Source organism: Notothenia coriiceps, unplaced genomic scaffold (assembly GCF_000735185.1).
Source record: "Notothenia coriiceps isolate Sejong01 unplaced genomic scaffold, NC01 NC01_scaffold00026887, whole genome shotgun sequence".
NCBI lineage: Eukaryota > Metazoa > Chordata > Actinopteri > Perciformes > Nototheniidae > Notothenia > Notothenia coriiceps.
In genome coordinates, this window is record NW_011359588.1 from 49727 (window position 1) to 74402 (window position 24676).

General features: G+C 41.3%; 1 protein-coding gene across 3 annotated transcripts in view; it reads left to right on the top strand.

The window, feature by feature from the left end:
* LOC104957383 (small conductance calcium-activated potassium channel protein 2-like) overlaps positions 1–24676 on the top strand; it is a 69953-nt gene that overhangs the window by 20432 nt on the left and 24845 nt on the right. For all 3 annotated transcript variants that reach the window (XM_010785009.1, XM_010785011.1, XM_010785010.1), the window contains exon 2: positions 19710–20183. In XM_010785009.1, coding sequence (XP_010783311.1) covers positions 19710–20183 — 474 coding nt within the window. The remainder of the gene's footprint in view (positions 1–19709; positions 20184–24676) is intronic.

Here is a 24676-nt window from a genome sequence, read left to right on the forward strand (position 1 = left end):
ACCACTTGGCCCCAAATTTAAAGAATGAATATAGGCCTATATTTCCTCTGAATGCTGTCGTTTAAGAGGATTTTTATGTGAGTCATAAAGCAGGGGGCGCCACCCTCTGTCACTAAGGAGCGAATCATTTCCCACGGAGGGGAAAACATCTGTTCCCAATTGAGGAGCCTGTCTGATGAGAAATCGCAGCTTTTCGCATGATAATCCAGGATAAAAGGTTAAAATGGGGTTTGTGGCGAAGAGGAACTGGATAATGATGCTTCACACGTGTAGAGAGAAGAGGAAGAAATGGCTCGTACAACACTGAGCTATTCACACTCCTCTGAGTCATCAGTCCGGACCAAATGTGTTAACCGTTTAACACAAATTGCTTCAATTACCTGTTTGGCAATAACAATAATGCTAACAGATGATTATGTGCATATAGAGATTTACACACACACACACACACACACACACACACACACACACACACACACACGCACACCCGCACGCACACACGCGCACACACACACACACACACACACACACACAGGCCTGCAGCCAGGGGGTACTGGTTAGTAATAGTAATAGCGTAGCAGTATGGGGAAAGCACAGTGTTAAGTTATAGGCTTATAACTTAACACTTAAACATACTGTATATACATAGGTTTATGACAAAGAATCACATTATGGTTAAATTAATCATCATGATCACCCCTTTTTAATGGAAATAGCCAGAAATTAGTTACTATCATACACATTTTTTTTACTTGATTTGCAGTCTTTTAGCAGTATGACCACATACTGACAATTTCCACTCATACACATTTTGAACTTTATACACTGTTAAGAGGAGGAGATTCTTAGTTTTCCAATGATATTTGTATCTGTTTGTTTTTCAAATTTCAAATTTGTTACCGAGACATAACACGAAAAAATAACACGAAAAAAGCCTTTAAAGTCAATTGTAAGGTATTTATTCAAATAAACCCTGAACCGTTAAACACATGTATCTAGAGATTTTTTCACACACACACCACAGTTCTCCTTTTGTAAATTCGCACATCAAAATAGGCACTCATACATGTATACACCCATTCCTACATGCACACCCATCAATATAAAAATGTAATGTAACTTGTACATTTATTTTTGTCATGTTTGATTAGGCACATGCTTATATCCAAACCCAGAGCCATCTCTACCCCTACTGTATACTCACCAATACATCATTTGAAATGAGTTTAACTTTAACTTAAGTGCACAACTGTCACGGTTTGTGAAACAAGCAGGACCCAAATGCAGATTTAAACTGAAACTTCCTTTATTTCAAGGCTATGATATATATGTACAATGACAAACAGAACACTCACCGCAGAACTAGTCAAGGAACAAGACGAACCGACCACGACAGACAGAAAACTTTAACACACACAGACTTAAATTCACCACAACAAGACACAGGTGAGGAGGGAGGAGAAAACACAGGGGGCCCAGGTGAACATTAATCAGACCATTAGACACCACCAGGGGAAACTAATGACAAGAGGAAAACACAGGGAAAGGACCAGACAATAACCCAAAGGAAAACATGACATGGAAAACAGCAAAAACACCCAAACCTACAAAACTATAAACGTGACATAACATGAGAATCGTGACAACAACTTATATAGAGTAGATCATTTGGCAAATACTGTGCAATAGTCACTTTTATGTAAAGCATACTTTCGTATACATGTCCCAACATTTCATTTGTATAAGGTCTCCATACTTAAATATGTTATTGATCTCACTTAGTTTTTTTTTTGCTGCTACTCATTTTGTAGCCAAGGTTGTGTACATATTTGTCTTTATTTTATTTTTTTTACCGATGTGTGTTTTCTTCTTTTTTTATCATTGCTTGCCACTTTTGCCAATAACAATGTACATTTCTCCGTTGTAGGACTAATAAAGGAGTTCTGAATCTGATACGTTCTAAAAGTTTGATATGAACATACAAGAAAACAGAATTGTTGAAACTATGCCATCTCCAAATATCAGAAATAACATAGACATTGCTAATATCTGCATGTATAACTGCTATCAGTGCACATTTTTAGATATTACTATTAAACTTACTATTAGCATTAAAATCACTGACAATTTTATTTTCTGTTGAAATTTAGAGCTATTGGCTTTAGTAATACACTGCACGCAGTCACAGGTTTTGTAGCCCTTTTGACACATTTTCATATTCACTCGCAAAAATCCAAAGAAACATATAATAAAAACACTGTTGACTCTCCCCTGTAGAAGGTGCCGGAGCCCAGGTGTGTGATCAGCTCGGCCCTGTGGCAGCCCAAGCTTTTAGAGGTTTGCCTGACAGCTAGTTTTACCGTTTGATGAAGCATTTCTCGACCATTTTGTGATTGCCCAGTGTGTGATTGCCTGCCTCTTTCTTTCCAGGGTGGTACTAGATTGTGAATTATGTACCTCCACTCTTCCATCCCTGGTTTCCCACTCGCAGCTTTAAACTGAGGTATCACCCCGAAGCCCCAGCGCTCTAAGCTGGGCACTCTAATAACCATCCCCATAAACGGACAGTAAATCTGAGCTGGGATAAAACACAACGTTATGAGAGTCAATCATTTGGAAGGCTTCAAACATCACCTCTTCCTCTTCTTTTTTTTCTATCTCTCCACTCCGTCTGTCTCCCTCTTTATTCCTCCTTTGTTTTCTCTCCTCCTTCCACTCTGTCTCACCTCCCAGCTGCATGAGTTCTCACCTAAATTACTGCGGTCGCTGCTGCAGAATGTGAACTACACCTACAGGCTTGACTGGAAAGGTCAACAAGCTGCTTAAAATAAAGAATAGTGCAGAGCAGAGTAGTCTACTATCTTCATCTTTTCTTTCTTCTCCTTTTCCCCTCTCCTCGTCGGCTGCCAGTGTTTTTTATCCACCTTCTATTTGTACGTCTGCCCAGCTTCTAAGGTTTTGCAGCATGCGTCGCTCCGTGTGTGGATTTCTCTGTTGGTTTATCAGTCTATTTGTCTTTTATGTCTGTATTTCTATTTGTATTTCTTCCCTAACCCCACTTTCATTTTTCTCTTTGCTCTTCTTTTCCCTCTGTGTCATTTAGCTCTGTCTCTTTCCATTCGCTGCCTTCTAGATGTATAGGTGTTCTTACAACCTGAGACATACAGAGTGTGTAGACTCCATGAATCCACCTCTCAGAAGCCATTCTTCTCCTTGTCTTTCCCCCTATGCTTTGTTTTTTTTCTTTCTCACTCTGTGTATTTTTCCTCTCTTGGATTCCTCCTCCTGTGTTTCCACTCACACTCCAGCTCAGACTGGATGTGGTTTTGAATATCAATCAGGTTATCTGCTTCAGCCTCTTGGAGAAAACAATAGAAGCTGAAGTTACAAATGACACAGATTTGCTTTCACATGTGGCTTTACGTGCCCTCTCCTTGTCTCCAGGTACAGCAGCTTTTCATCAATATGCTGAAGGTAGGGATCCACATGGCCAGAAGAAAAAATAATAATGGTTGAACATGTGATTTCTGCAGCTATAACAACCACTCTCCTGGTAAGATTTTTTAACCAGGCTGCAGGGAGCTGTTTTGGGTAGTAATGTTATGATATCAAGGTTTACATCACTGCTTCCTGCCAGCAATGCCAGAGCAAATTTAGCTCGCAATCACAACAATGGCAGACTGCATCAAAGCTGTACTCATGTTGCTTTTATCTCAGCCAATCAAGATTGAATTGCAAGCACAACTTGTCCAACAAGTTTTCACTCTTTTTTGTTCAGACTCTTGATGCTGACCAGGCAAAAAGTTGTTGCCAGAGTTGAACCCATTTACAGGGCCGACGTCTCCAGGCTCCCCTCCAAACCGATCCTGGTAATCCAAAAGTTCAGGTAAATTGCCGGCTGGAAGGGTTGCTTCAGCTATGTGATGAAAGCATTAGTGAGGCCCCAATGATGGTTCACAGTCGGCATTCCCAAAAGATGCTGGGATTGAGGACAGGGCTCTGTGCGGGTTCGTCAATGCCAAATTGGAATAAAAACATAATTTATGCACTACATTTATGCCGGAACTAGAAAGCAATAGTTTGAAACACACTTGGCCTTGAAGATTTTCTGTAGAGCAACAAGAAACTGAATAATTCGGCGAAAAATGATGATTAGAGAACTTTACACACTTTAAATATTGCCATTCTTTAAGGTTATTACTTTTAACTTCATGCTTATATTTGCTGTAGATTTTCTCATCCCTCTCCATCCAAAACAGATTTTTAACTAAATCTGTACGAGAGGTAGTTATCAGCACTGATAAGCATTTAAGAGTACATGAGTTGTTCAGACTCAATCTGTATTTTTCTCATTAGTAATAAAACAAATCAAACATAATTGAGTTTGTGTTGCATGCCAGCAAACTCTCAAGACATATTTTTGTGTCAGGAGGAAAAAAAGAGTCAAACCTTGCATGATTTGTGAAGATGCATGTGAACCCATAGACAAACAGATTGGCAGGAGAGGGGACAAAATCATGCAATATCCCCAACCTCCATCCCACATGTGCCAGTCTTACCCCTGGGCTAAAACAATAATGGAAACTAAATTAAGGTTTCTATAATTAGAAAAAAGGGACTCACCCCAACTGTCCCAACAGAGGGTGCATTCACACCTAATTGTCCGCTTCCCTGCACCAGACCACAGTTTGTTACATTGTTTCATTTTTCAGAAGGTTCGGGCAAAACTCAAACGGACTATAAACTTTAAACACAAGTCATGTGCACGGAAATGCTGTTCAACTATTGGTCAGACATTAAGGGGGTAAAAACGCAAATTCCGGCAATTTCTAGCGGAGCCTCCGCCATGGAGCATCGGCACTTTCGGCAAGTTATTCTCATGCTGCTGTTAATCTGGAAATCAACAGACACTAGCGGCCCGCGCATATTACATTACATGTCACTTGTTAGACGCTTTTATCCAAAGCGACTTACATACTCAATACTGTGGGCAATCCCCCACATATGATTATATAATCAGACAACGTCCGTTAAAAAACATTGTAACACATATAATGAGAGACGTTCTGCAGTAAGGAGGGGCCTTTTACCGACGACAGGTGTTTTTAAATGTTATATAGTTGACGGAGCATTTTTACTTTACACAACACTGTTCAACACTTAATTCTGCTTCACTCTTTAACTAAACAACCGCGGATGTCTTGAAAGACTCTTTCGCTAAAGATTTTGAAGACATCCGCGTTCTTGTGACACGTAAATACTACGATTCCTATGTTTTGGTGCGGACTGCGTTCACAAAAGCAATGAACCGCTCCAGAGTTTGCAAGCAAGCGCTCCAAGACCACCTATTTTAGCGGACCAAAGTCTGGTTGTTTAGTTCACTTAAGAGGTCTCGGACTGTGTTCACACTGACCCAAATGAACCGCACCAAGCGGCTAAACGCACCAGGGTTCGATTCAACCGGACTATAAAACGCTGGTGTGAATGCACCGTGAGACACACATAAGAGAACATGTCTTTCTTTAATTCATCGTGTGTATGGGTCACAGAAATGCATTACATCACTGTGCTTTCCCCATACATTTATATCTAAAGAGATGTGACATTTTATGATGTATGAATACAATAGACTTTATATATAAATGGACGTAGTGTCCGTGACGTCACCCATAGGATTCTGCAGAGTTGCCGAGAAGCCCTTAGTAGGCGGAGTCGGCCACTAACGCTTGACAGCGACGTCAGAGTCTAATCCCTCTGCTCCAAATAAGGGCAAAGAGGCGGAGCCGAGGCGGGACCTGCTGCCTCCGAACTGGAAGTAAACAGAGCTAGCTCAAGCTAAGAAGCTAAGCTAACATGAAATACATGCATACCAAGTTACTGCTAACAGTGTAGTTCCCCTATATAAACGTTACATTCATAATCAAATGAGACAATCTGCAAGAGAATTAGCTATACTTTGTTATTCCTCACATGTAATCTCACTTTTACACACCAAAATAACGTTAACACAGAGTAAACGTTTGCTAATGGAGAGTCTATTTTGTCCCAAGAAAAAGTTCATGACTATCGATAAAAAATATATCAACCTATTGTTCATTTTCGCGGTATCCCCCACACATTGCCCAGTACACTACTGTAATATTTACACTTACCCCATGTACAAATGGATCCTTGTTGTTATCTTTGTATTCTTCTTCTTCAGAAGAGTTGGAAGACTTCAGGTTCTGAGGCTCTATCTTCACTGCTGCTAGCGAAAAAAATCTCTAGCGAAGTCGGCAACTGTAAAGTTTTTTTAGCCATTTTCTCTGTCTCTCTCTCTCTCTCCTCACAGACGTAAACTGATGGGAGACACGTGATTTATGTTTTTTTTACTTGGTGTGTAGGTCCTTAGTGATTTCTCGATGTCCATTGGTCATTTCAGACCATGATGGCTGCGGCCGAGATTTCCTTGACGGAAACACAAATCCACCAATCCCACACAGTGTAAAGTCAAGCTGCTTTGAGCGGCCATATTGGCTGCTTTGCCCTGGTCACAGTCTCACATGAGATACGCTGGAAAGCTACTCTTCCAGCGATTCAGCGGATATCTGAATCATATTTATATTCCTTATAATCAAAAATATATGATTAATTACGTAAATTATGCGCACCTGGACGCCCGGCGCGTCCACCGACTCCAGAGGGTTAAAGTAAAAATATGTCAATCTAAAAACGGGGGGTTACGTATTGTAACCCTAGTTCTATAAGCACAGGCGGAGCCCTCTACTTGGACTTTATGGGTACTACTCTCAACCATGCTATGCAAGCATTTCACATACTGAGTTGCATAAACGTAGCCGGCCAATCGGGACGAGCCTACCTTAAATGTGCGTGCAGGCCCACAGTTATATAGGCGCTACGCCTCCTGACTGTCATCCTACACCCTCTTCAGCGAGCGGCATAGGGAAAGACAGGGCCCCTAGGTAGAGGCTCCGCCTGTGCTTATAGAACTAGGGTTACAATACGTAACCCCCTGTTATATCTCACACAGGTTCCGCCCTCTACTGGACTCTATGGGTACAGTGGGTGGAGCCCTGATGGATAAACGCCCTATCGACCTATCACACTGCCCCTGACCGGCCTTTGGTTAACAGCCACCGCACCCCCACTTCCTCTCATCCCGGTTAAGACCGTGGAAGAAGTCGGGGCCGCAGCTTGAATAGAGCACTCTCCCACTCTTACCCCTTTCACACCAAGGCTTTTCCCGTTCCTAGCTCCATGTGCTAAGAGCTAGTCTGGTTCAGAACCGGTTCTTCGGTTCAGCTCCCGCTCTGTTCACACCTCTCAGAGCCTGACTGGTGCAGCCGCTGCTGCGTCATGACGTCACCGTTTACGTTGCTGATTTTCTCCCCAACTGCACTAACTACAACAATGGGGGACTGCGTCGGGTCGATGACCGTGTTGCTTTAATCATACGAAGCCAGATTCAATTAAATAAAGACTTCTCTCCGACCTTATACTTTGTTGTTCATTGTTTATTTAATGTGTTACAGCGGCATTTACCGACTGCTGCAGTGCTGGCTGCTCTTCCACAGGAGTTTATTCTCCCGTTAACTCACAGCAACGGCCGCTGTAAAGTAATCACTGTCCGACTGTCCACCACAAGCAGCTGATACATATTAGTGGTGCAAACAACTTATCGACTTAATCGATTAAAATCGATGACCAAATTAGTTGCCAACTAATTCAGTCGTTGATTCGTTGGTAACGTCATCATGTGTGTTTTACGTGCCGTTAATGGTAGGGTGACCAGACGTCCCCGTTTTCCGGGGACAGTCCCCGTTTGTTTTGCCCTGTCCCGGTTGAAACTGTCCCGGTTTTTTAAATATACGTTAAAAACACATAGCAACGTGAGATATAACGTTTCGATGTCAGGAAACACAGGTAAACACTACAGACCTGTGGTCAAGCCAGCCCCCACTTCGGAAACACAGTCAAGCCAGCCCGCACGTTGCTATGTGCTGTTTAACGTATAGTAAAAACCGTGACAAAATAAAACCGTGGACTAGGTCAATAACAAACGGGGATATACCTAAAACGGAACGTCACCACACCCACATTCATATACTGGACGCTTAAAATAACAAATATCGTTACCATCGAATCAGCGATCAATAATAATTTGAAACTACTTCGTATAACTACCACATTATAACTCGATAGTGAATGTAAAATGTAAGGATACAGTTATGTAAGAGCTTGTCTGACATTCGACTGAGTGACTTACTTTACAGTTGACGTTGCTCTGAGTTAACGGGAAATAACATTACTGTTCTGAACAGCGCAGCAATGCATTAGAATGTATGCTGTTTAAAATCTCAAATTAATAAACAATGAACAACTATAGTTTAGATTCTTATTGAATGGAACTATCTGAATCAAAGCGCTATGTTTGAATCAATCAAATACTTACGGTCATCGACCCGACGCAGATCCCCCATTGTTGTACTTAGTGCAGTTGGGCAGAAAAACAGCTAACGTAAACGGTGACGTCAATTACGCAGCAGCGGCCTACTGTAGGCTATCGAACAGTTAAAAGATCGGAAGTGACCACGTGAACCCAGAACTGACGCGAGACCTGAACCGAAAGAACTGTCATCTGTAACCAGACTATAGCTCTAGCACGGAGTCTTAGTAACGCCAAACTCCTTGCTAATAGTGCAAAAAGACAGTAAGAGTGGGCGTCTAATGCTCTATTTCAAGCTGCGCCCCGATTCTCCACGGGTCTTACCGATGAGAGGAAGTGTGCGGTGGCTGTTAACAAAGGCCGGTCAGAGGCAGTGTGATAGGTCGGATAGGGCGTTTATCCATCAGGGCTCCACCACTTACCCATAGATCCAAGAGCGGACCTGTGTGAGAAAAACAGGGGTACGGAAACCCTAGTCTATAAGCACAAGGCGGAGCCCCTCTATCCAGGGGCCCGCCCTATGCCGCTCGCTGAAGAGGGTGGGAGACAGTCAGAGCGTATGCCGCCCGAAACGTGGCCTGCACGCAATTATAGGCTGCCCGATGGCGGCTACGTTTATGCAACTCAGTATGTGAAGCTTGCATCAGCATGGTTGAGAGTAGTACCCATAAAGTCCTAGTAGAGGGCTCCGGCCGTGCTATAGAACTAGGGTTTACATACGTAACCCCCGTTTTAGAATTGACATTATTTTTACATTTAACCCTCTGCAGTCGGTGGACGCGCGGGGGCGTCCAGGGTGCGCATAATTTACGTAATTAATCAGTATATTTTTTGATTATAAGGAATATAATACTGATTTAGATATCCGCTGAATCGCTGGAAGAGTAGCTTTCCAGCGGATCTCATGTGAGACTGTGGGACCAGGGCAACAGCAGCCAATATGGCCGCTCAAAGCAGCTTGACTTACACTGTGTGGGATTGGTGGATTTGTGTTTCGTCAAGAAATCTCGGCCGGCAGCCATCATGGTCTGAAATGGACCAATGGACATCGAGAAATCACTAAGGACCTTAACACCAAGTAAAAAAACATTAAATCACGGTGTCTCCCATCAGTTTACGTCTGTGAGGAGAGAGAGGAGAGAGAGACAGAAAATGGCTAAAAAATACTTTACAGTTGCCGACTTCGCTAAGATTTTTTATCGCTAGCGAGCAGTGAGATAGAGCCTCAGAACTCTGAAGGTCTTCAACTCTTCTGAGAAGAAGAATACAAACGATAACAACAAGGATCCATTTGTACATGTAAGTGTAAATATTACAGTAGTGTAGCTGGCAATGTGGTGGGGAATACCGCTGAAAAATGAACAATAGGTTGTATATTTTTATCGATAGTCATGAACTTTTTCTTGGGACAAAATAGACTCTTCCATAGCCAAACGTTTACTCTGTTAACGTTATTTTGGTGTGTAAAGTGAGGATTTACATGTGAGGAATAACAAAGTATAGCTTAATTCTCTTGCAGATTGTCTCATTTGAATTATGAANATAGAGGATGTGTGATCAGGGTGGATATGCGAGTGTGAAGAGATATGTTTTGAGGCGTGATTTGAAAATGAGGAGAGAGTCAGTATTGCGAATGTCAGATGGGAGGGAGTTCCAGAGTTCCAGGTGCAGAGCGGGTGAAGGCTCTAGACCCCATGGTGGTTAAACGGAAGGGGGGTGCAGTGAGGTTGAGGGAAGCAGAAGACCTTAGTGTGCGAATGGGTGCGTTGATGTGCAGGAGGTCGAAGAGGTACAGAGGAGTGAGGTTATGGATGGCCTTAAAGGCGAGGAGCAGAATCTTAAAAACTATACGGGATTTGATGGGGAATCAGTGAAGTGGCTGAAGAACAGGAGTGATGTGGTTAATGGAGGGGGTTCTGGTGATGATGCGGAAGGCAGAGTTCTGAACCAGTTGAAGTCTGTGGATGGATTTGAGAGGGAGATCAAAGAGAAGGGAGTTGCAGTAGTCAATGCGGGAAGCGACCAAGGTGTGAACCAGGCTCGGTTCTACGGGGGTGCATAAGGGTGCATTGCACCCTCAGTTGAGTCGTTATGCACCCTTATTTGAAAAATGAAAAGTAAAAAAAAAAAAAGTGAAAAAAATGAAAAGTGAAAAATATTACATATATAGTAACAATAACAATTATAATAATAATAATAATATTAGTAATAATATTAATAATAATAAGAAGAAGAAGAATAATATAGTACAATTTTGGTTAAATAACATTGTCTGCTGCATTTATTTGTTCAATTTAACGGTAAGTAACGTTATGTCAGGTGTGCGTGACCTGTGCCGCTGCGCGTTCATCATCTGCAAGGTGCTTACACAGCAGTCAATGATGGACATCAGAAAATGGTTAAAACAACCAGCCCTTATCGCCAGAAGTAACACTTCATCTACTGCAGGTAATAACAGTTCAGATCATGGGGACATTACGTCACCCGCGGCAACTGTCGTGGACACTAACGCCCGACTAACAGGTGTTGTGTCAAATTATGCACCCCCGTCGTGAAATGCACCCCTTGACACGAGAACGCGCATTTGAATGTATAGTCCGCTATTCTCTGTTGTCTTTTTGATTGGTTCGGGTTGTCGAATCCTNAAATATATTTATAACACGGACAAGTCAAATCAAGCAATCTGATTGGTCGATAGCGTTTTTGCGGACCTCTTTGATTACAGATTTGAAAACATCGTTGCTTGCTTTAAAAGTAGCACAATTCATTATGTCAAACCTTGGAAAGTATCTAGATATCCCTGCCCTAATGCCAAAGGAACTGCACACTGAATATGTTTTGCCGTTTGATGTCTATGTCTGGACCGCTGCGTAAAAAGGAGGGTTTCTTGCCCCGTTACTTCTCCGCTGCTTTCTTGTTCTAGTTACACATTTAGCTGTGGCACTGTCGTATACATTCAATTTGAATACCTGAATAATTATTCGTATACCTGAATAATTTCGAATATTCGATTAATCGCTCCCATCCCTATAGGAAACCATCATTGCATCAGTGGCATTTACTAGTTTCCAAGATATGCTGCATTAGTGAGAGCTGTGTCTGCCGTATATTTGCTAATTGTATCACCACATTTTAATAATAGTGTTGCAGCTTGGTGGTAAAACATTAATGCCGGTCCATTTTTGTGAAGTTTGCCTTTGGTGGAGGAATTTATTAGTGTTCTTTCTGATTACTATAAGTCATTCAAAGTCAGATACTCTGAGCTGCCGTCCACAGTCCATGCCACATAAGGGTTATAAACTGGAGGTCAAATGTATTAAATGAGTGAGTTGTAGGTTAGAACTTTTTTAGCAGCATAGTTTTTTTTTTTCACATTTGAAAAACTCTTACCATCTACCAAATGCAAAATTAGCTGTTAGCTGTTCATCTTTGCATTGTATCACTGGATTATCTTACAAATAAAAACCTTAATGACATGATGATGGCATTATGTTCTGTGTATTTTCTTAGCATAGCCATATGCTGTGAACACTGGAAAAAAAGGATATCCTTAAAGTGTTATTCACGATAAATCTTTAAATCTTTTTATAGTATTTGAGTGTGTTCAAATGCAGCTGAGGTATGACCTCGATAAAGAGGAGCTCTCAAAGCTGCCTCCCCTTAAACAGGACATCCTCAACTACTGTATATCATTTAGTATTTGTCAAATTGTTCAGTTATATTCATGTATTTTGGATGGTTGGTTACCAGGATCAGTTCAACGATTGTGGCCCCAATCTACAAATCAGTCTTCTAACAACCCGCTTCCTTTTCATTTGCTGGAAATTAAAATTGTTGCTAATGAGGCAGTGGGTTTCCCACAGGGAAAGTAACCCCCCCATCAGTTCTAACCCCAATCTACCCAGGACCTAGTTTATGAGACGCACACTCACACAGGTTCACATGGAGTAACCTTGTCGGGTCCTAATTATAAAAGCATTGTGTCTCTGTTGAACACAGCGCCTTATTAGTCCTAACACTAACACATTCCCACAGGCATGTACCTATGTCCCTTTTCTCCATGGAGGCTTTTACTTGTTTTTGCCTAATTTTTGGTTGTTATTCTCCAAGAATAAAAGAGAGAAAGTGAGGGAGGCCAAGCTCTGCTAGAGGCTAATAAATACATCTGTTATCAAGCTACCATCATTGTGTGTGTGCAGTGAAATCAGCAGGAGGTGATGGTCACAAAGAATTTAAAAATGTCCTTTGATATTAAAAAGGCCGAAAGAAGCCACCCTGCATGCTTCATGCATTATTTTCTTATTTTCAAAGTAAATGTTCTTTCATAATCTAATGTGAGTAATATTGTTCTCACTTTCTCTCATGCTTGTATATTTGTACCATTTCAAAATTACACAAAAAAACAAGCTAATTATGGCCACAACATGTTTCCGATGACTCACAGTTGCCAAGGATGCCATCACTAAACTAACAGTAAAATAATCTCATCTTGTTTCTGTTGAGACTTAGTGCTATTGTTATATATTTTCTAGTCTAGTTATTTGCCTCAGTAAAGGTTATAGCATCCTTGAGGCGACTGCAGTTCTAAGCTTTTTTTAAATGTTTATTGTATCGCCCAAATCTATTGTGTATAGATTTGTATTGTTTCCTTTTTGTCTCTTGCTGCGTTGGGTCTTCCCTCTGGGGAGTCCACTATAGCCGCTGATAGTAACGTACGTTAAAGACCCTTCCTCTTGCAACAAATCCTCCTCACACTTCAATTCAAATTCTTTCTTGACCATCTAATACAATGAATCATAAGTTCAATGTGTTTTCAGGTTTATCCTACCAAAACACTTTCGCTTAGGGAAAGATGGACATTATTATTGGCATCAAGTTAGTATTACAAAAAACTTCTTGAAACAAGTGCTGGCCAGATACCACATTATTAATACGATTACTGTTCCTTCAACCAAAGTTCAGTTGCAGCATCAATCCAGAAGATTATTTTATTTATTATAATACTGTCGCTTGTGAAAAAAAGGAACTATGTTTTTATTCTGATATATATGTAGCCTAAATCTAAACTATATTGTTATGTTGTCACGTTTATTCACTTTGCCTCTGTGACCTTAACTTGAGTGATAACTGAAGAATACAGACATATTACAGATTTAAGTAAACAGCCTTGCCTTGCACAATTTTCCCATTGTATTGGATCTAAAATTTCTTCCATTCCTTCCCCTATAGTGTGTTGTTGTGATTATACGTTCAGCAGGGCTTGCCATGAGCAAAAAGAGCAACTAGCCTTGCGTACTGATAGAAACCGGGTGTACAATGTGTCTGAGGGACAGTACATTCAGTGAAATTCCTGCTGGAGTCCAATACTTAGCTGCTTGGTCTTGTATATTGGGAATCTTGAATTTAAAGACATTGTCAAATATTTCATTATGAGCAGTATTTTGAATGTCATATAGAACTTGAGAGTAATATTGTAACTCTCATCCCAACTTATAGACAAAAACAAACCTCATTTCATGCTATCAGTATTAAATTAACCTAACGTTGAAGTATTGGGTGTTGGTGGCTGCTTTTAGATCTACTATAATCTTGTATACACTGAAAGTATTGATGTGACCTTTGGTTGATTTGGTAAGCCTTAAGTGACCGCATTGGTCTGTCGCTCTGATGTTACACACTGAACATGAACACTATGCATGATCATCATACATGAGTAGACGTGGGACTGGAAATGAATAAATGTTTGAGTGAAAAACACACCTGGCAACGTGCTTTCCACTATGCTTAAACACACGTCCTGTCTCTCGGTGTACATCTAGCAGTTGTCCACGCGCTTGTACCTTTCATGTGAAGTCAGCACGAGAATATTCTGTGGAAACGCTTTGAACGTCGGCCGCCTCTTCAATATCTGGGACTGTCGTGTCTTCCTGAAACACCTACAATAGCTCCGACTTATTCTGCCGAAGAGCAGGAGCAGACATTATTTAACAACAGACATCCCTACAGAGATATAAGGACATGAAGTATAGCGTGATAAGACCCTTTCTACTACTGCAATAGCATTTCTACTTAGACACTGATAAAGATGACACGTTTTAATTAATTGCGTTATCCCCGAGACAAGATATGTACGCCTATGTAGGGCGGCTCGATTATGGCAAAAATCATAATCACGATTATTTTGGTCAATAATTGATATCACGATTATTAAATACGATTATTCATTGACTTTGAAAACATCCATTAATTGAACTTTAAAATAAATACAAATAATAATTTGAACAGCATCTTTTTAACTGTTGATTACCCTGAACGTATAATTCAATTGAAAAACCAATACTAAAATAAACGATACATTTATATTTACATTTAAATAAATTATATCAAAAATAATAAATACCAATAAACAAGATCAACAAATATTTTGGTGCGCACTTCAACAAGCTACAAAACATATACAAATATGATAAATAAAAATAAATTAGACTAAAATAAATTAGATCAAATATGTTGCAGTGCAAAAACAATGTTGTTTTCGTAATTAACGCAGGCCAAAATCGTAATTGCGATTAAAATAAGATTAATTGCACTGCCCTACGCCTATGCTTTTCCCTTTTGAGCCTAAGTTTGCCCTCACAAGATCACATTAAATGTATATTGTTTAGTTTCATCACCGCAGCACACAGAGAGCTGCGACGGAGGATTTTCCTGCGCTGAGTAATGATCCACATGCTGGTCAGGAAAGGACGGAGGAGCCCTGCATCCTGCTGGCCTGTCAGATAAATGTGACAGCGTCTAGTGTGCAGGGACAAACTGGAGGATGTAACCTGCAGCTCTCAATCACTCGGGGGGCTTGCAGAGACACTCAAAGGGAGCTGTCTTCTCTCTTTCATTTATCTCTTTCTCCCTCACCCTCGCCATCTTTCATGTTTCCTCAATTTCTGCCTTATTTCCTCTCTTCCTCGTTCTCTTTCGTGTTCCTCCTTCCATGTCAGCCTTGTCAGGATCCATATGCCGTTCGCAGATTTTACACACTTGCATACACGTGGATCTTCTCAAAGAATTCCTCCCTTCTGCTCCTTTCGTTGCTGCACACTGTCTGCGTCAATATCCGACCTAATCCAGTGCCTGGCTGAGGCTCGGGTTGTTCAACTAGCACACGTGCACACCCACCCACCCACGTACACATCATTAAACAGACTGTTATCCAAATCTCCAAAAAAAACATGCGGAATTGAAGGGATTTCTTTACAATTTCAAAATGCAGTGCCATTTTTAACGTATATATTCCTTAAACACTGCAGCAGAGATGCCCCACATGCCACTAAAGAATGAGGATTTTTCTATTAGATTTGAGCCGGCTGGAGAGAGGGAGAGGAGCAAGGCAGAGAAAGAGGGAGAGGAGCGAGGCAGAGAGTTGCCTTCATTTAAAATGTTCTGCACTGAGGCTTTTCAATTTGATTATGAGGCTCCATTTCATAGAGCCGGGATGCAGCGTACCATTCAGAATTAAATTGAGCCGTCGGTCGGCTGGACAAGAAGCCTCCCCGCGTCTCCTCTGCGGGGACATCGGGGGACAACATGCGCACCGCCGGCCCGCCGTGCCCTTTAGCCCTTTAAACCCAGTTTAGCTGGGTTGCAGGCGGAATGGGGGAAAAGTGACGGAGCTCGGATAGCTGGATAAGTGGGCGACGGTATGGAATTGATTGAGGGTGCTTTGAGGATTTGGAACGTGATGTGAGGACTCATGCTGCAAAGTGTGTGAAGGACTCTTTCGTCTTACCGAGGAAGACGTCAGCCGTACATCTTACTCCCACAATGTGCCTGTGCAGATACTCTCTCTCATAGTTGCCTCATTTGAAGCTCCTAATATCTCCCTGATGTAAAGAAAAGCAGACTGAGTGTTCATACAGACAGACGGATGGGATGGCCAGCCGCCCATATTTGGGTCAGACCTGACCTGGTTCAGTGACTGATGATCACCAGAGACAGGTAACCAAAGCTGAGGATGTAACAGCAGCCCTGCTCTCTTGGTGTCCATCATCAATCCTGTTCATTTACGTTATTGGAGCAACACTTCCTGACACGTTCTCCTTTTTGCGCCCCAGGCGCCTGACTGTCACAACATGGCCTTTTTACTCTGATCTATCGTCATGTAATTGGTCATCGGAAACCAAATTAAGGCTACATTTTGAGTGTCGGTTCACAATATAAGGCAATGTGTTAAAATGGAGATTAATTATCTTCGTGAAAAGGCCTCTGCTTGATTTTCAGAGGCCTTTCTGTGTCCCCAGGGTTTTATGTTCCCTAGATCAATAACTTATTTCCCCGTTTTTTAAGACTTGTTGCCATTGCCCTACTCTAACTTTTAAGCTGAGCTTCAAAAACCCAAAACTTTTCAGAATAACTTTACATGCTTTTTATACATTTTTGGTGTTCAGTTCAGTGGCGTAACTATCGACGGTGCAGCCGGTGCAACGCACCGGGGCCCAGAGCCGGCCTGGGGCCCATGCTAAAAAAAACAATATATATATATTTTTTATATATTTCTTTTTTGGGGCCCCAATGGCATTGACCGGCTCAGTCTTCAAAGTAATTTGAAGCGATGGGGGGCCCCCAAAACAATATTTGCACCGGGGCCAATCACAACCTTGTTACGCCACTGGTTCAGTTTGAAATTCCAAAGCAAAATCAATGACAGCCAATCCAGGGAATGGTGTGTTTGTCCATTCTAGGGAGGAAGGATACTCACCTAAGAGTTGATCATTTATTGTACAGTCATCCTTACTCACAGTTCAGCTTTGCTCTATAAATCCACACCTTGAACCAATATGAACAAACGATGCTCTTTGACTTGCTGGTGTCTCATAAACTGTGCTGGTACTTTTTAATCAAAGGGGTGGTGGTTGTAAGATACTGAATCATAATACTCCAATATTGTGTTGAGACAATATAGTAAGATAAACAGTCAAATAATAATAATGTCCTATAAATTCACAAAAGTAGTTTTTTCTACAAACACAACAACCTTTGTTTGAAAGAGTTGTCTTGGATTTTTTTCTAGATATCATAGTCCAGCATCCGAATTTCCATATCAAACATCTCAGAGCCACTCGGAAAGTTTGACTGAGTCTAAAAATACTCTGAGCTCAGAACAGGAGCTTCAGAGTGATCTACTTCCTACACAAAAGCAGGAAATTCTCTTTTGACAATGAATGACATTATGTTGTGACACTCAAAACCAAAAGAAAAATTATGTTTTGTAGTTTCTCAGTTTAAGTAAGACTGGAGATGAAACACATTCAAAAGACTGGCAGGCAGATCCTCTGTAGAGCTCGATGCAAGAAAAAAAGAAAGCTATTTACGAACTCGTGAGGACCTATAAATATTTAACAAAACGTATTAAAATAGCCTGTGAAAATGACCTCTACTGTTTGATGGCTTCCACCAGTTGGGTCCACAAATGTTTCTATATTAGATTGAGTTGGCATAGTTTTGTGCTTTCCTGATTCTGATAAAAACCCAGGGTGCTTCAAAACTTGGGTAGCTTTGTGTGTCAGTGAAATTATTAAATAAGTAGGGATTTGTATCCTTGATGCTGCATTCAATTGCAAAATACAAGGCATCACATTTTGCAAAATGAAAAAAATCAGACCTTTAATCCACTTTACGTCTTTAGGACCTTGCTTTTAATTCAATTTGAATTAATTTAATCTTGCGTCAAATTCAGCATTGCCTGCTCTATTTTTATTTTTAAATACACCACAGCTGCTCGACCACTATTGCCATATCAGCATCTATTTCTACAGTATTTCCTGTCATTCAAACATAAAGTTCACTTACTGCGTAGTCTTCAAAAGTATAGAGGGGTCCTAATGGCACAGATTAAAAAGCCATTTAATACAGAAAAGGGGATTAGAAACACTATGGGCTAGACTAATCCTTAACCTTTAGTCCTGTTCTCATGGAGCCACAATATGCGCAAGACGATAGCATCACAGGACTGGAGTTAGTACATTTCCATTAGGGCCGCCCTTCTTTATTCCCACCAGCACATTTAAAGGCATTAGGCATGCTTTGTCAAGGCTAATAAAAAGGGCCAGCAGTGCTATCACACACCCCCGACTTGTTTCGGAAAAAGCACTGTTCCATGTGAAGTTTTCATAACCCATTATGATAATCTGCCCGAGTCTCTGAAGGGTAGGGGATAGACAGGCGGATAGATGCTTCTGGGGTGACTGTTCTACAGCCTTTGCATGGATTGAACATTTTTAGCCTGCGTAACTGGGACAGAAACTCCCTCCTATCTCCCGGAAAGAACAGACACGATAGACGACTCAATGCAAGACGAGGAGTGTGGGCCGGGGAAATAGAAAAAAGTATTTCTCTCCTTTCTCGCTAAAGGAAAAATACATTTTATGCACAATATTCTATTTATTTGTTGAACAAATGTGCGAATATACGTGACTCTTATTCTTAACTTGCCCCTGAGTTAGCCTTAACCTCCGCATACACTTTGTACAGTACACTAAGTGAGTTTCAGAGGAAATGGGTTTCCCTGTTTGCCTTATAAAAAAGTGGGAATGTCACATTTGGTCCCTTGTACGCCTGATTTGAGAAGGACCACATTTCTTCGTTCTCTTTTGGGCATCCCGCTTCTACTCTCTGCATTGAGCAGAGTGTTTCTCTAATAGGAAACAGGGTCACACCGAGCATTAATCATTGATATCTAAATTTGTGCAGCCCAAAGATTCAATTTTCTGCACTTTGTAAGGTTCACTATTGGTTATATGGTTTTATTTATACATCATAGTCCATTCATTATTGATTTGTTTTTGAGACATCCAATTTTGATGCCATTTTCTTGAAGGAAAGGCAGGAACATAGTTTCAATTCAAGAGTTTTCAACTGTTATAGTTTAACTGTTAAGTGGGATTCTTGTTTTTTTCAAGATGGGCTTAAACTGTAAATGTTATCAGCTCTCAGTATATGTTTCTCAAGAAAGAAGAGTGGGTTATTTCAGTATATTTTGGTCCGTACTGTATGTTTTGGCCACATGTCCTGCTGAGTACTAAATCTGTCTGCTTTTATAACCAAAATTGTTTTGCAAGATCCTTCCCTCAGTGTGCCCTCTCCATGATGTAACTCCCACATCAATGCTCTATTTAAAGTCTGAACCTGTGTGTCTCTTAAACCACCTTCAGTTTTTACACCTTTTCTGTTGTGATAGTATTGTATTTACCTCGCTTCTTCCTGTTCACAGGCCACTACTGAGCAGAAGAAGCTGAGCCATGGTGGATCCAAGCCCTCCCTCTCCGAGAGCAGCGGCCGACTCCCTCAGATAGCCATGAACACCTGCAAGTACAATGGCGGAGTGGTGAGACCACTAGTGGGCAGCCTGGCGTCCTCGTCGCGCCGCAACCTTGCGGAGCTCGACTCGGAGACGCAGCCCTTGCAGACACTGCACAGCTCTGGCCTGGAGGTGGTGGTGTCCAAGGGCAACGGCGGCGAAGACCCCAGCAAGGCGTCCAACGAGAGCCTGGTCAGGGAGGGCAGTGTGCGTGCCGGAGGCAGGGCAACACAGAAGAAGAACAGGGACATCGGATACAGGCTCGGCCACCGGAGGGCCCTGTTTGAGAAGCGGAAGCGGCTCAGCGACTACGCACTCATCTTCGGGATGTTTGGGATTGTCGTCATGGTGACGGAGACGGAGCTGTCATGGGGGGTTTACACTAAGGTAGGTCGTGCGTGCGTGTGATGAATGAGTGGGAGCTTTTTGTGGTGTCACTGCTATTGTTGATTTTGGATTTGTGTGGGGTTGGCAGCTGTCACATTCATGAAGAGTGATTATTAGCACAGACACTGACAAGCAATGTCTAACAAAGGTGATGGAGTATCTGTCAAATTCAAATCAAAAGGAGTGTCATGTGATCGATGACTAACAGCCTATTGATTGGATGAAATCTATTTTTTCTAAATCTAATTTTAAAGTAATTTCTCTGCTTTTTTCAACTTTTTTTCTCATCTATCCACTTTTTCATTATTGGTATCAGATCTCAGTCTAGCCAAAGGATTTGTTTCAATACTGGTGCCTTTGTGGCTCTCTGTGGTTCCCTGTGAAGGCAGCATCTGCAAATCATGAGCTCTCAGCAGGAGAGGGAGGTGGAGAGGGGGTATAGCTGAGGAAAGGGGATGAAGAAGAGATAGATGTACGGGGGTTTCTGCGCAGACATAAGAGATAAAGACAATTAAAGATAAAAAGAAAGGTCAATAGGGAAACAATGGGAAACAATTCCAACAGCATGTCTTTACTTTGATCAGATCAGAGTGTAGAGGACGCTGCACACGATAGTAACATGTGACTCTTGAAGAAGCAGGGCATTGTGGGGTCAGGGTCGCTGTGACCTGGTCACCACCACTTGACCTGCTGTTGTCCTTGTGTATCAGCCAATCACGTCTGCTGCGTCAGGGTATTTTAGGAAGAATACCGTTCTCTCAGAGCACTCAGCTTCTACTACAATATTTACAAGGCTGTTTACTGATGATCTGACTTATAGTGCAGAGCGCTGCAGGTTAAGGTAGGTCACAGGACACAGGTCTTTGATCGCAGGGAAAAATAAAACCTTGGTAACATCTGCATGCAAGTTAAAAAGGAACAGAACAACATAACTTTATAGGTGGTATTCCATGTTTTGAACCCATTTACTACAAATTGTGCATCTCTTAGACATTACTGATTACTTGGTGTCCAAATCCTACAAGAACAACATCACAACAGTCTTATAGTATGATAAAGTTGTTTATTTACACCTTCAAAGTTAGCATTTATTCTGAGACATTTTGTTGGTAACCTGACAAATATAAATCCAATACTTACCTCTGCCAATAGGTTGTGTTTTCAGTTTAGTTTGTTTATCAGAAGAAATACAGTTCCTATTTTCTTGAATTTTGGTGGAAATGTTTAGCGCAGAGAATGAATTGGGCAAATATTATTATTCTTCACTTTCATTTACATTTTAAGGACATTTTAGGACTGTGTTGTCCCAGTTGCCTTGTTTTATCTCTGTTTCAGTCTTCACCAACTAGTGAGGAATATGTGTAGGTCTTTAGCTTGCTATATGCTATTCTATTTTCAAAAGTGAATGGCTAACCTTGTCTGTGCGCTGGCTGGATGCTAACTATGTTCTTTGTCTGATTGGTATTTGTATCTGTTTACCTTCTACTACTATTCATTTACTCGGTTCTACTAGGTTTATCAATGATTAACTACAAATTAATATTATATACAGTTCAAGTTATGTATCGCCACACATACAAAGGTGTGTGTGTGTGTGTGTGTGTGTGTGTGTGTGTGTGTGTGTGTGTGTGTGTGTGTGTGTGTGTGTGTGTGTGTGTGTGTGTGTGTGTGTGTGTGTGTGTGAACTAGTGCATGTTCTTAGCTGCCACTCCACCTACACATTCACTCTAGACAGAAAGGCTGTTAATAACACCCAGTAATAGCTAACCACTCGTCGGGATGCTATACTTTGTCAAGTAGTTTTGTACATTCAATTGTTTGTGAGTGTGTGAGCACCCTATCTTATAGTTAGCTGAAGTGCTCCCCATTGGCAGCTACTGGAGTATTATGTTATGTAAGTGTCTGACATAACAGATTATAGGAGAAAATAGAAAAGCTGCATTAATGGAAAGTTTCTTTTGAAGTTGAAGTTTTCTTTCTGTGAGTGTTATTCAACCAATACACCCACTAAATTAATGAAAAGAGCTGTAATAACATCAATTGCAAACATAACTCTTTCAAAAAGAAAACTGATGAGCATTAGGAAAGGGTCTTTTAGTAATGGCTTTTCATTTTTGATCGTTATAATATGCTTTAAAAATTGTATTCATAGAAATGAATCTACGTCGCTACCTTCTGAGCCACAGGAGCCATAAAGACTGTATATAAGAAGTGGATGTATAGTCGCCATGATGTCCCCCATTGGAAAGCCTTGAGTTTGGCCTTTTAGTCGTCGCCATCTTGTTTTTTAGTAACCAGAAGTGACATGATAGGGTAGAGAGATGTGCAACCGAACACTGAGTAACACATTTTTACAGTAACTTTCATGAACTGAAAACACATTTTACATTACAGTGCATTTAGCTGACACTTTTATCCAAAGCGACTTACAATAAGTCCATTCGACCAGGAAGATACAAACTTGAAGAAAACAGAATCATAGAAGTGCATCAGGTTTCATAGAGCCAAACATTTCAAGTGCTACTCAACTGGCTATAGATAAGCCAGCCCTTTATTAGTATATAAGTGCTTTGTTAGTAATTCTATCGCTCGAAGTGGAGTCGAAAGATGCGTTAAACTTCTTAGACAAAAACACAGACAAGACCTAAACCGAACAACACCTTGGTAGCAACCTGATTCTCACAAGGTAGCAACACCTTAAAGCAGGGGTCTCAAACTCAAGGCCCGGGGGCCAAATCCGGCCCGCGACTTCATTTTATGTGGCCCTGCAAGAGCTTGCAAAGAATATAATACGTTTATTATACGGTTACATGCCACTTTACAGAAGCAGGTTGCCCATAAACTGCATGTCCCACAATGCATCTCGTTTTGTGACATGCGCACTGAAGAGACTTGCAATTATTTGCCCTGGACTTCTGCTTTCAGACGTTAATTTCTAAGTTATTATCCTATCCGATAATAATCCAATTCAGAGGCAATAATGTAATATAATACATTATTTTATATATATATTATATATTTATATAGTTACAACCGGCCCTTTGAGTGCAACCTTTATGCGAATGTGGCCCGCGATGAAATTGAGTTTACGCAAGTGGTAACGGTTGGCGAACCTCTCAGATTAACATACCACTGTGATTAACATAGCAGAGGTTTGATGTTATACATCTAATTCTATGTCGGTCTGCCGATAGGTGCTGCATTTGCTATGTCCGATGGTTCAGTTAGGCGATTTCCCAATATAAAGTGCCGAAGCGAGTACAGTTGCTGTGGCCGCCCGTAGAGTAGCATAGCGCAGACGATGTTGCTTTATTCGGAACTCTAATTGTTACACATTACACCTGACTATGATGCTGGCCGACCGGCGTGAATAGACCATTCGTCGAGATCCCGCTTATGATTGTCTTCCTTTATGGTAAATTTCGCTATGGCTGAAGTTTTCGCTTGGATACGAATGCATTGGTATCATTGTCTCATTACAAGGCCTATAGGTTGTAATAATGTTACGAATCTTGTGGTGTGTACTAGTAGAGTGTCAATCCTACCTTCCTTGTATATTAGAGATTGCCAAGACTGATTGTACGATGATCTTCTCGAGACTGCAAACAGTTGTTATAGTTGTTTGTGTAACTAGAGTTCGTTTTTGTTGTTGTACGGCGAATAGTTTTAGTGGCTTACTATGTTATGGTATTTCCTTTTGCTCCTTTTTTGTTCGTGTTTTTGCCTCTTGTTGTGTGTCTGCTGTTGTGGTTGTGTTGTCTGCTTGGTTTTGTTTTTCCGCCCGTGGGTCTTCTCTCTCGTTTGTTTCTATGTTCGATGAGAGCACTCAAATATTAGGTCTCCTTCTGACCTCTTTTAGTCTATTCAGTGGTCGTTTACTTGAGACTTGTGTGACCGAGAGACGACGATTCCGATCTTCCTTGACAGTGTAGCGGTGGAATTTGCCTTTGGTAAGTGGTCCAGATTAGTCCTAACACGTCGGTAAAGGGATTTGTTTCTGTTTATAAATCAATATAAGTGTTTTAGAGAATCGGTAACATTTCCTCTTTTGTGTGTTCGCAAGTCTTTCTTACCACAACTTAACCTCCTTGAAAGGTGCATGTGGTAGTTCGCTACTACTGAGTCTGCGCCGTGTACCGAATGTAGAAGTTTGATGCGGCCTTGAGTGAGGAGGATATTTGGCACTTGTACCACTACACCTTTGTTGACTGGGTGCATTGACGTCCGACCGGTAAACGCGCGTTGTGTTGTTGGTGGTGGGTTTTGGTCGCTAGTGGGTGGCGTCTTAGTGTGTGTGTGGATTGGGTTGTAGTGTGTGAAGTGCTCGTTATTGCTGTTGTTTGTGGTCTGATAGTGTCGCTTCCCTCGTTTATATAGTATGTTTCATAAGTGGGTATGGTTGGCCTGAAACTGTCCTAGTATCTATCCCGTAATCGGGATATTCCTTTGTCTTTACCGTTTTCCCTACAAATATTTCCTAATCTGTTCCTCTC